Source organism: Elephas maximus, chromosome 7 (assembly GCF_024166365.1).
Source record: "Elephas maximus indicus isolate mEleMax1 chromosome 7, mEleMax1 primary haplotype, whole genome shotgun sequence".
Lineage (NCBI taxonomy): Eukaryota > Metazoa > Chordata > Mammalia > Proboscidea > Elephantidae > Elephas > Elephas maximus.
The window spans coordinates 131,324,348-131,337,478 of NC_064825.1; the positions used below are offsets into that span (position 1 = coordinate 131,324,348).

General features: G+C 46.3%; 1 protein-coding gene across 5 annotated transcripts in view; it reads left to right on the top strand.

Annotated features, from left to right (window-relative positions):
- The window catches only part of PPP6R3 (protein phosphatase 6 regulatory subunit 3), a 175,982-nt gene that overhangs the window by 116,612 nt on the left and 46,239 nt on the right, over window positions 1-13,131 (top strand). For all 5 annotated transcript variants that reach the window (XM_049892684.1, XM_049892681.1, XM_049892682.1 and 2 more), the window contains 5 exons: window positions 416-565; window positions 1,511-1,575; window positions 4,488-4,603; window positions 6,603-6,688; window positions 12,326-12,412. In XM_049892684.1, coding sequence (XP_049748641.1) covers window positions 416-565; window positions 1,511-1,575; window positions 4,488-4,603; window positions 6,603-6,688; window positions 12,326-12,412 — 504 coding nt within the window. The remainder of the gene's footprint in view (window positions 1-415; window positions 566-1,510; window positions 1,576-4,487; window positions 4,604-6,602; window positions 6,689-12,325; window positions 12,413-13,131) is intronic.

Genomic DNA, 13,131 nt, shown 5'->3' on the forward strand with positions numbered 1-13,131 from the left:
TGCCCTGCACAGATGCCTCAGTAGATACTTCTTGAATCAAAATGAAATTCTCATAAATTTCTTTGAAGATTTTTTAAGATCTACTGAACTTGGTGTTTGCTTTGTTGGTTTGAAAACATTAAAAGATCCTCCCTTTCTATCTGAGAAATTTACTATTTACTGTCTTTTTTCCATATGTTTATTGATGGTTTCTTCCAGATTCCAGGGAAATTCCTGCATGTCACATAAGCAACTGTCCAGTTATTTAGGTTGTGAAATGGTGTTTCCGACCTTTTAAATAAACTTTACGTTCCTTTAAATCAGTCCAGTTGGGCTGAAGACCCATGGTTTTTACTTTGGGGAATCGCTGTTGTTAAGTGCGTCACGAGAGTGGCAGCTAAATGCTGAGCTCACGACGCGCTCTGCTTCGTTGCAGGACATGTTCTTCAAGTACACGTGGAATAACTTCTTGCACACACAGGTGGAGATCTGTGTGGCACTGATTCTTGCAAGTCCTTTCGAAAACACAGAAAACGGCACAATTACTGATCAGGATGCCACGGGTGACAATTTGTTATTGAAACACGTAAGCTTGTTGGGGCCCTTCTTCCTTGCACTGTCTCCGTGTTAGAGCATTCCCCATCCCCGTGTGGAATGAATGAAGGTTGAAGAGCGTGAGGTTAGATTTCAGAGTCCAAACGTTTAACTCAGGTTTTCATTGAACTTCTTACCAGTGATTCTGTAACTATTAAATGAACAATCTTTTAAGAAAATTAGTAGGTTTGAAGATTTGTAGGTTGACATTTTGGTGCTGAGTATATGCTCGAGAGTCAGGAGAAAGGAGGCCTGAGTATTGCCGAGTGGGCCCTTGGCGGGGCCCGTTTTCTGTCAAGTATGAGATCATCTTCTGAAGAAAGGCTTCAGGTTCCTTTTCACTCTGAGGTCATTTACGCCCACACTGGGAAGATAGGAAAGGCCATCCTGGGGTGGCGAGGGGTAAGGGGATGAGGGACATCCGAGAAAAGCGGGCCGCGTACGCCCTGCACTGTTGCGGCCCGGCAGTTGTCCGTGGCGTGCAGAACGTCGCCAGGACACACCTGCTCACACTTACAAAGTACGAGTAATGCTGTGCAGTCTTCACTTCATGTTTAATGTTTTGCCAGGGCATGATTTTCTTTATTCCATTGTAATTTTGGTCAGGTGCTGTCTTTCTGAGCCTGATTTTTACGGCAGATAAAGCCAGGCTTTGCCTTAGGTCACCTGCTGGCTGTGGCAACTGCCTCTAGCAATGTAGTTTCCCAGTAGACATGCTACTAAAACAGGGATTCTGTTTGGAGTCCCTGCAGTGTTCTGGGGCCTCAAGTAAATTTATCATCGCCTTGGTTTGGTTCAGCCGGTCACTTTACGGCTGTTTTTAGCTTGCCATGTTATGCATGCCACTGTTCGGTTTCACCAGAGTTCTGTTGCATTTGAAAGTTTTGACACTTTGACATTTATACAGCTGTTAATTAGAATGTTCTTTTTTATTCAGCTTTTTCAAAAATGTCAGTTAATAGAACGAATACTTGAAGCCTGGGAGATGAACGAGAAGAAACAGTAAGTAGTTTTCCATTAAGAATTCAGTTTGACTTAGAATTTGAAAAATATACCGCCCCTCCCCCTACCCTGTGCCCTTGCTTGGTAAAGTGGAGGGTCAGCGAAGAAAGAGGAAGACCCTCAACAAGATGGATTGACACAGTGGTTACAACAACACGTTATGAACGTCAGACTTACGGACAGCTTCACCTTGCCTTGTAATGTTATGTAAACTTGTCCTCACTTTGAAACAATTGAAAGGCAAGGTGAAGTTTTCCAGGAGTCTGATGTATCCAGGTGTGTGACCACCACAATGAAAACGTAGAACATTTCCATCACCCCCCAAAAGTTGTCCCATGCCCCTCTGTGGTTGGTCGCCTACCAGGAGCTTTCCTGCCATGTATCTCTGTTCAGAATCGTCTTGTAGCACCCAGGAGAGTTAGGTCACTCATGGCAGGTGTTGGCTTTACTTTGTGAAGTTTAATTTTTGTAAATTGCTTAATAAACTGATCAAGCCTTGGTTTGACTGTGTGGGAAAGTGGATGCTCCGCTTCTGCCACAGCGCAGAGGGTGCATCTGGTAGGCCTCTTATGTGCTCTTTAAGATGGCGCATCTTTGGGGGTGCTGTGTGTGCCCAGACCATCCTCTCTGCTTATGTGTCTTGCCCACCTCAGCCCCTTTGTGCCCTCCCTGATTTCCACCTCCTACTTCCTCGTTGGCCAGAGCTGAGGGGCCCCGCAGTAGAGTGTACTCTGCTCTCCCCATGAATGCCTTCTCTGAAGGTGTGGCTAGTAGGCCCTCATCTGGAGGGTCCTTGAACCAGCTTTTCTGATGTTTCTTCAAACCACAAGCCTGAAAGACAGGTCTTTGAACTGGTTATTTTCAGTTCAACTCCTTGCTGATAATTTGCCTTTGCACCCCAGATACAGGGCATCCGAGTCTTCATTTTAACAAGATCTCCAGGTGATTCTTCTGTATAGGTTTGAAGCCTGCTTAAAGAACATTGAAGCCCTGGGCTAAGAAAACCTGCAGATGGGCCTTTGTTTTCACTTGGGGGCTTGGGGGAGCATGGAAGAACATCAACCAAGAAGTTGCCTATGAGAAACGTCTGGGTTACTGTGACACTAGAAGAGACCAGCAACTCAAGTCGAGATCAGCCTTGTGCCTCTGACTCTTAGGCAGGGCTTCAAACCGGTTTTCCATGGTTCAGTCATGGACGAGTACGTGACACTGGAACGGACCTGAATTTTTAAAGTTTGAGTGAACTGAAACACTAACAGGAACAACTTATGGGTCAGAGCCCTGCTAGAAGCTTAATCTCCCTCTTAGAAAACGAGGGCTGCCTACGCGTTCTACGGCAATGCGACCTGTTGCCCCTGGGGTTTTGAGTAGAGTTGGGAACAATGCCTGGCTTAAAGATGACGGCTGACCTTGAAGATGGTGGTTGGCTGTACCAGTTTGAATGTGTGTCACTGTCCACAGCCCTGGTCACGATTCACTCTCACGCACCGGGCTTCTGGAAGGGCTTACTCTGCCTCTTCCAAGCTTCCCATTCCGGGCTTTAGTCTGTAATTTTTCTTGTTCTGGCTATCAGCCTGGGTTACTGTGGGTCACTGAAATGTTACAAATTCGGGCCTATTCCGGTTTCACTTCATCAGCTTGACTGAGCTGCTCTGAACCAGTTCAGAGCCCTGCCCCTAGGTATCTGCAGACCCTCTAAGGCTACGTAGCAGATGTTTTCTTTTCCAGGTGAGCTTCAAGCACCGAATGGATTTTTTTTGTAGTGCCTCCTGAAAGCTTCTTTTCCTTCTACACAAAAATCTCTTCAGTATGTTTGCTGCTGCTTGCAATTAAAAGACTTTTGTTTGATAGACTTGAAGACCTTAATACTTATAAATACAGAAGTGACAATGATAGGAAAAGTTTGAGAGTAAAAGTTTATCATAATTGGGAAGATAGACCTTGAGTGTGGAAAAACCCATTGCAGTCGAATCGATTCTGACTCCTAGCAACCCTACGGGACAGAGTAGAACTGCCCCCTAGAGTTTCCAAGGAGCACCTGGGGGATTTGAACTGCGGACCCTTTGGTCAGCAGCCACAGCATTTCACCACTACGCCACCAGGGTTTCCAGCCTGGGGAAGGGATGCGGACGAGGTTACTGACCTGTGTTCTGAGCAGTTTATGGAGAAGTACAAGTTGTCTCCCTTTCTTTTTCTTGGCCAAATCTGAAAACCCACCAATATTTTAACTTGAGAAATGCCATTGGTACTTAATTATCTCTCTTAGTTAATTGATCTGATTAAAATTTGATGTCTTTTAGAGAAGTGAACCAGCAGGAGCTCTGGTGGTGCAGTAGTTAAGCACTCGGCTGCTAACCGAAAGGGCAGCAGTTTGAAGGCACCAGCCGCTCCTTGGAAGCCCCTGGGGCAGTTCTACTCTGTCCTGTAGGGTCGCTAGGAGTCAGAATCAACTCGACGACAACAGGCTTGCCTTTTATCTTTATGGGTAGGGAACTACAATCTGATTAAAGTCTGAAAAGTTGTTTTACAAAAAAATATAAAGTACAGAAACATTGTGCATCAATGAATATTTTTTGTGTTTATTGTTTGAAAGGTAATTTGTTACTGAAGAGGAATGATTCGATTTGTATTTAAGACTAAGATCTGGCCCGTTTGTTAAGGCTGCAATGCAGACAACCTCCCCAAACAATTTCTCCATGTTTAATTCTGTGATACAGTGTAATCTTAAGTAGACCACTGGGGCTTCCCTCCCCCTCTGCCGCCTGGGAATATCCTAGCACCTCCATTCCTTCCTTTTCAGTCTTCACGTTGCCTAGAGTTTCAGAGTGGTTGCGTTAATATCCGGTATTGACCCAGCCGTTTCATTGCTCTGTCGGATTAGGAATCTGAACCTTTGTCCTTTACCCTGTCAGGGCGGAGGGGGGACGGCGGCACGGGTACATGGGCCACTTGACGAGGATAGCCAACTGCATCGTGCACAGCACTGACAAGGGCCCCAACAGCGCGTCAGTGCAGCAGCTCATCAAAGGTGAGTCCCGGGCTCCTCGTGAACATTCTCGGCTTAGAGTGAGGATCTAAGGGTGAAGTGGAAGTAACTCGGAGTGCTTAAATAGCTATTTGTGGGATCTCCTTCTGTCATGCACATTATCTGCAGACTTTGGATGAGAGCCTCGAGCCTGTGTTTGAGCAGTGTAGCTCTTTGCTGTCTCTCTGCTCTTATTTGTGCTTCTTTTAATGAATATTGACAAGCTTGGCCAAGTTCGGCATGCCAGCGTCCCCCAATTTCATTCTCAAAAGCATTTCTCAGTAAATCGTTCTTTTGAGAATTTTGAGTTAAAGTACCCGTTATGCTGGCGTTTGAGCCGCTTGAGCTGTGATTATTTAAATTTTCTTCTGAAGACCCTGCGTATATGGATTAAGTTCCCCTAAGGTGGATATTTGGCATTTGTCTGTGCTTTTCCTGGTCTCCGTCACTAAAGTGAGGGTCATGGCTCTTAGGGACTCTCTGTGCTGGGACTTAATGGGCCTACGGCTGCTTGGAAGACACTGTGGGTGTGCTCACCCTGGCACCCAGGCCGTGAATCCATCTCTTCCGAAACAATAGCACTAAGAGCCCCATGTCCTCTGGGTCTTTGTGCCACCACGGATGGCCAGTCCTGTAACTCAGCCTGAATGGGAACCGTCTCTGACACCTCTGCTACAGACGTCCTCATTAACTTGCTGAAAACCACTCCCCAGTGTACCTTCTGTTTCTCTTCTAAGAGCATTTGTGTGTAGACGAGGCTGTTACCTTTTGAATGTGCGCTCAAGGCGTATTGCCTCCCAGTGACGGAAAAATCGAGCTTGCCTTGAATTTTGCTTCTTGAAAGACGTGTTACGCCTGCTCGTCAGTTTATCCTCATGTCCACACCCAAGAGAGATGGCCATGTGAAGTGACTGAGTTTTTAAAATAAGTCTTTCTTTTATGGACTTCATGGAGGCCTGGTTGTACAGTGGCTAGGTGTTCAGTTCTGAACCAAAAGGGTGGAAGTTCTGATCTACCAGCCACTCCTTGGAAACCCTTTGGGGTCTGTTCTAATCTGTTATCTAGGGGTACTGTGAGTTGGAATTGACTCGATGGCAGTGGGTTTTTTTTTTTTAATGGAATTTGTTTGCCGTGTGTGTATTTAAACCAGAACTGCCCGATGACAAGTTTATTCTAGAAAAGCCTCCAAAATTACAACTGTGCTTTCACTTTCTGAGAAAAATACTTGTGTGCCCTTTTCTTTACAACTTCTCTAGAAGATAGAGTTACTTTTGCATATGTGTCCATGTGTCAGCCTGTGCGCAGGTACGTAGGAGGATGTCCTGGAGCAGTTTGGGAAGCCAAACTGGTTACTGCGGAATGGTCACAGCCAGTCTGCAGCGTGTCCTTCCCAGACTTGGTACCGTGGAACGGTCACGGCCAGTCTGTCTGCAGCGTGTCCTTCCCAGACTGGGTACCGTGGAACGGTCATGGCCAGTCTGTCTGCAGCGTGTCCTTCCCAGACTGGGTACCGTGGAATGGTCACGGCCAGTCTGCAGCATGTCCTTCCCAGACTGGGTACCGTGGAATGGTCACGGCCAGTCTGTCTGCAGTGTGTCCCGAACTTAATGCAGATGCGGTGGTCTCCCACCTTAAAGACCTGTCACCTTAGAGGAGCTCTTTGGAAAGACTCGACGTTTTCTAGGTTACGTGCCTCCCAAAAATATTTTGAGGAATTCGTGAAATTCACAGGGCTGCTCATGCTGCTCATGCTGCTCGTGGCTCTTGCCATCCACCCAGGCAGCTTGGGGGTCCTGGCTCCTGAGCCGTGGGGACTCGGTGTGAGAGGCTTTATACCCCGTCCCTCCAGGAGCGTGGGCTACCGCCCAGCTGCTTGGCTGAGCCAGCAGGTTCACGTTGGTGAGCCACGTGGGGAGGCCCACACTGTATTACCTGTTGACTCTGCTGGTCCGTGTTTAGACCACTGTAGTGATAATGCTTTTTTCCTTTTCTCACTCTGAAGATCTTCCAGGTGAAGTCAGGGAGCGATGGGAGACGTTCTGCACAAGCTCCTTAGGAGAAACTAACAAGAGGAACACGGTAGATCTAGTAGGTTTTACAAGGTTACGTTTATATTCTTTCTGTGCTCTTGGCCTTTGCTCATTTATTCAGAAAGATGTAAAAGATCTTCCGTTTGGCCCAGTAGCTGTGGACCAAGGACCAGTTCATGTTCCTTTACCAGGAAGAGAGGTCAGTATTCACAGTATTCTTTCTAATTTGTCTAGTCAACTCCTAATTTCGGGCCTGGGAAGACAGTAGTGTCCACAGAAGCCACCAATTTTCTTCACAGCGTGCTTAGTTTCATTTCCCACAATGCCCTGCTCCCTAAGCACCTCAGCCAAGCAGCCTACCCTCCGTTGATGTGTTGGGTGTGTTACCTTACACCTCAGGTAACTTAGGTGCTTAAAGACACTCAGTAGCTCTTGGGTATTTCTAGTGTTACTGAGTTGAGTTTACTCTCACTTTAGTTAATTCTTAGTGGGAGAAAATTCTGTAAATGGTTTTCAGACCCCAGTTGTAAAATCTTTAACAGAATCCGTACATTTAGCCAGGGAATAATGGCATTGATAATAATTTTTAAAAATTATATTGGACTTTGGAATGTATTTTTTGTTTATTTTTTAACACATTAAGTTCGAAGGTAAGTATTGTTTTGTTTTTGCTTCTAGAGGTAGAGACAAGCGTTTCCTTTCTTAAGTGCATGCCACCTGATAGTCAAGGGTAACCTTGACGTGGACAGAAGTCGTGCTTGGCTCTGCATTGAAGTATTTGTGTCAGGCATTTAATTCTAAACTCGAGATTCATGGCTGCAATCTTGCATGTCAAATATACAGTAACACCTTGCCTGTTAGGAATGGAGTGTCTGGCAACCTTGCCCGTTGAGAACATGGCTTAGAAACAAGAGGGAAACAGAAAGGCCCTGGCCGCCACCAAGCAGACTCTGGGTCCTGCTCTGCCACAGTCCCTGAGGGGCATGTCTCCTCCTCTCCAGACTGCCTGACAAGGCCACTTGTCTTTTTACAGACTCTTGACAAATCGGTGGAGAATGGTTTTTTAAGATGAGTATAATGATGGAATTAGGAAGTCTTAGGAGTCGGAAGAATCATGAATTAAGAGATAACTATAACAAGAGAGCAATGTGGGACCGTGTAGTTAAACAGGTCCAGTGGCCCACGGTGTCTCAGCGTGTTGCAGTCCAACAGAGAAGCCGACATTCGTCATAACAGACCTGTTAGATTAATGTAAGCTGGGTTAGATTCCAGGGTGTCACCTAACCTTTTTGTAGAGTGAAATTGTCCTCTCCCTATTAAGTTAAGCCCTTTCATTTTAGAGGCCCCGTATGGATTCCTTGTTTGGAATGCAAGCAGTGTGATATCTTTTAAGGGAGTTTTGTCTTGTTTCTTATTTAAAAGGCAGTATTTAGGAATGTTAACTCTGTTTTGCTTGGGGTATTTCTTTAATAACACCCGGTACCTCCACATGGTCCTGTCAGGAAAGCTGCCTGTGATTGTGTGCACATCTTCTGGATACCTTTGTAGAGGTGTGCATGCACGCAGTCGAGGGAAGTCTTAGTCCCTTTTCATTCAGACACTTGTCAACATCTACATCTGTGCAGAAAGAAGCAACATTTCATAGGTTCTTTCATGCTAATTGAAGCTCAGTTCTCCTTCTATCGTTGCACTTCCCACTCTCATACTTGTACTGCATAAGGAATCTACAGGAAACGGGATAAGGAGAAGTCGAGGAATATGGCAGAAAGGGTCAGATGTCCGTGGCGAGCCAGCCCCACTTGGTAGCTCTAGTGTCCTGAGACTTTCAGGCTGATCTCTCAAGGCCTTGTCTCTTCATTGACTCCAGAGCCTTTCCTAAACCTGCTTCCCTTTCGTCTTAGGTCCTTCCTATGGGGAAGTTCGCTTTGTGATATTTTAGGGATGGTCCACGTTTGTAAGGACAACTTCAGCTGCAACCTCCAGGCTCCTCATTTTCCTGCCCAGGATGTTTCCAGGCAGTATCCCGGTTGAGTTGGGTACCATGTTCCAGGGAAAACATCCTGTTGTGAATATTATTACAAACACAGTTTCGTCAGTAAACCCAGTGGGCCTTGCTCATGCAGAAATGACAGAAAGCACCATCTGTGTGGTGTGGTACAGAACCCAAGGAAGAGCATTCACCTCCTTGATGGCTTCAGACAGCGCTTGTCTCGGGAACGGGCAGTTAAGTGATGGGTTGCTTATTTCCTGCCCCCCTCACCTAGCTAGACTTGATTAGATGCACTGCTGAGACTTGGCATGACTCAGGTACCTCCCTGGGAATCAGCTCAGGTATGTCCCCAGGGCTTGAATTGGCCCGTAGCTCCGTACCCTGTGTTGAGTCGGTACATCGGCACTGTTGTTCACAGTGAGGACGCGTTCTTTACACACCAAATGCTGACTTGTCTCACTGGCTCTGGGCCCGAGGACTTACCTGGTCATGTAGGGCACAACGAGGAAAGGTCTGCATCTTCCACGTTTGGGTAATCCGGGCCTCAGAGATTCACAGTCACGCCATGCTTACGGTTGTCCTTAGCAGCCTAGTCAGCCAAAGGGAAGAAGACTCCCATTTGCTTTTTCCTGTAACAACAGGTAATAAAACTGAGATGTTATTAGGAAAGAAAGTAACATCCCGGAGGCCTTCTTCCGTGCAGCACCAAGGGTATACTTCGAACACGACTCGCTTGGCAAGAGAGCTCTGATATACACCTTACTTTTAAAAAAGTTAGAACTGTGTATTGTTAACAATTTTTGCATGCCTACTATGTGCCAGACACTGACGATACAGAACTAAACAACGTTGGCAAAAATCCCTCCTTCAGTGGGGCTTCCGTGCCAGTGAGGGATGCTGAAGACAGGTCAGCAAATGAGTGTCTGTGTGTGTAGACACCTGTACATACACACACACCTGTATTTTAGATGGTAAGTGCCACGAAGCAAAAGCAGGGGAGGGAGTCAAGGAGTGTTTTGGGCCATGTGCAGCTTCGAATCAGGTGGCCTGGGAAGACCTCACTGAGAAGGTAACGTTTATGGAGAGGCTTGAAGGATGAGAGGGAGGGAAGAGTGAGGTCCAGAGGGCCCAGGGGGGTCATTCCTAACGTGCTGTCCAGCGTGACTGTAGCAGCAGGCAACGGAGGGCACGGTGGGACGTGAGGTCAGAGAGGCAGCGACGGGCCAGATCTCTGCGGCTTTTTCGTCCATGATGAGCACTTTGGTCTTTGCTCTTGGTGAGATGGGAAGGCGTTAGATGTTAAATGAAAAGGTGATACAATTTGATGTGTGTTTTGATGAGATCACCAGCTCGCTGGGTTGAGATAGACTGTAGGGGACAAGAACTGGATGCAGGGGGACAGACTCTTTGCCTCCTACACCATTAATGGTGGGGGGGGGGTGATAGCAGACTTGGTGGAAGCACTGGGAGCATTGGCTGTACTTTGAAAGCAGAGTGGACAGATGTGGGTGGGTGGAAGAGAAGAGGGTGCCTGAGGTTTCCCTGAGGAAGTGGAAGAATGAAGGGGGCGTTTACCAGGATGGAGATGCTTCAGAACGAGCGGATTTGGGAGTGTGGATCAAAAATTCAGTTTCGGCGACGTCTTCAGTGATGAACTGGTGCGATTCTGCTGAGCAGGTTTTCCCCTGGGGGTAAATTCAGTGGTCTTTTTAGCTGTTTTTAATAGTAATTTCAGGCTGGGATGGCGTGGGCAGAGTTGAAGTCACTGCGTCTTTAACGTAATTGTGAAGGCGCGTGAGCACTGTGTTATTACAGTAAACCTGTGGGAGCTGGAGCTAGACAGGACTGCCTCGCTTTTCCAGGTTTCACAAGCTTTTCCGCCCTTGACGATGTGCGGTCTGACCACCTTCCTGTTACTCCTTTTGTTGGGAGATATTTGTGTTTTCCTTCTCTGACAGGTTTCCACCTTACAGACGTTCCAACTTGCGCAGGTTTTACTGTAGGAACAGCTTGCTAAAACAGTAGGTTTTTTGGCGGGTGGAGAGGAGAAAAACATTATTTTAAACACCTCCCAGGATCGTTTTGAGGATGCAGTTTAAGTAGGCTATGTAAAGGGTCACAATGTCTGGCACATAGGAGCTGCTCCACAAACGTTAGTTCCCCCGCCATCTTTAATTAATGAGCCGATAACATTGCAGTGGGTAACATTTTATTTTAGAGGAAAAAGTAAAAGGATGAATGAGGATACATCGTATCCTGTTTGAACTTGGATATTGAGACGTGGTTAGGAGCAGTCAGCTCTTTTGTTTTCTCTCGTTGACCCCCTAGCTTTCTCTTTGCGTTCTTTGTCTCCGGGCCCCACATGCTGGGTGAGCCAAGCATCCAGGAGCTTCTCTAAGTCTGCTGCGGTAGAAATGCCTGACCTGCCCCTAATTGCCGTCACCCTGTTAAGTGCTAGCTGCCGTGACCGAGCAGTATTCCATGGCCTTGCTGCGTTCTGGTTGGGTTTTCGGGGATGCCCTCCATCCCCACATCTTTCCCCAAGAATCCACCGAAGCTCCTGTTGCCCCAGGCAGGTTCCCTCACTGCTCACGTTCTACCTGTGATCTCATAAGGCCTGATTCAGAAGTAGAGTGTGAGTGCTTACTGTAGGAAGGACGAAGAGGGGCCCAGTTGGAAAGATGGGTTTATTAGAGTTTCATTTCACATGGGCTCAGTACCAAAGATGGCCAGGACACTGCATGGCCATGGAAGGGTCAAGAGATGAGATGTACATTGACCTGGTCCAGGCAGTGATGCATTCAGAATTTCATAACCCCGTGCAGACCTGTTTGCATTCGCTTTGGGCTCCTTGGACTAACTAATGTGGGAATAACTTCACATAGCAGACGGGACCAGTTTCTAACCTAGGCTGTTAGGCTCAGCTTCAAGAGTTGGCAGGTACGTAATTACTTGCAAATTTCAATTTCTAGTGGTCTATACATTCACCATTAGAATTGTGTGACACTTATAAATTAGTAAATCATTTGTCACGAAGAATTGGCGAGCAATCTGTTTTTGCGTAATTACCGAGAGTTGGCTATGAGTCCGCAGGGAGGAGAAAGAGACATACTAAGGGGCAGAGGATGTTGAGTACTTTGAGCAGAGGACTGTTGACTCAAGCCCTATTAGGCCCTTATGGACAATGCTTTCCTCAGTGTGGGCCAGAGAGGCAGGAATTTAAAGTGAAAATGGTTATATTTAAACCTGATCTTCTTAGTGACTCACTAGTAACCCTTGGGAATTGCCAAGTTATGGGCCTGGTGCCTTTGCAGCAGGCAGCTCAGACCTGGTTTAGATGTAGTAAGAAATGTTTTCTCTGAGCCGTTGCTTCTTCCTTCCCACTTCTAAACATTTACTTGGAGATAATTATCAGGACCGCCTACATGGGGTGACTGGCCTCTTCCCTCACCTGTTTTCTGTGGTGTTGGTAAGGGGCAGTGAAAGAACAAAAGTGGGCAGCTGAGCACATCGAGGGCTGAGTGGCGTGGACCCCTGGATCACCGGGTGGGTTTTGCAACTTTAACTGTGTCTTACTTTGTTTTTGCTTTTCTGTTACGTACAATGAAAAGAAAACTAAATGTGATTTTTTTTTTCCATAAAAATGCTGATACAAATGCCCAGAACATCTCTGTTAAATAGTCTTTTACATCTTTATGCATATAGGTCACAACCTGCCATATTCATTCATCCAGTGATGATGAAATTGACTTTAAAGAAACGGGTTTCTCACAGGATTCTTCTTTGCAGCAAGTGAGTCATGCCTAAAGCTTTGCTTTTCGTTTTTATTTCAAATGCTTAGTCTAGTTGCCATTTATGAATCAGCTTCAGAGTTAGGTTATGCGTAAGAGTGTGATTGGAACTACGTATTAGTTAGGCAGAAGTGTTTAAAATAGGAGATGTTTCAAACCTGATAAAAATGAGTCAGCTCAGCTTTCAGAAAATGTGAGTGAACTGAACAGTAAGTCACCTTGGGTTATGCCAACCTTTAAAATCGCTGGGTTGTTGCTTAAAGATTCATGTAGTAGAGATTTGTGGATTAGAATAGTAAGGCATTTTAAATGTAAGTCAAATATAACAAATAACCCTGAGTTAACTGGCTTATTAAAATGACCCTTCCCCGGTAAGTGTGCCACCGTTATCTTTAAGCTGTATTACTGTGGCAGTTAAGTTGAGTGTTAGTCGAAGTAATTCATGGCCAGCCATGCCCTCCTGCCCTTTCATTCATCTCCATGTATTAGCTCCTAGTAATGGTTTAGGGGAAAGTACAGAGTATGAATAATAACTGACCTGGCGTCCATTGGTGGTACTTGGAGAGACAGGTGAGTTCACCATCCCTCTTGGGCATCACGCTTGGAGCTAAAAATTGAAGCCCCTTTGCAAGTCTTCAGCTGTTGGAACAGAGAAACTGTCCTTCGTTCTCAGGACCAGATGCTCTCAGCACGCACATAGCTTTGGTGTGTCCAGAGAGC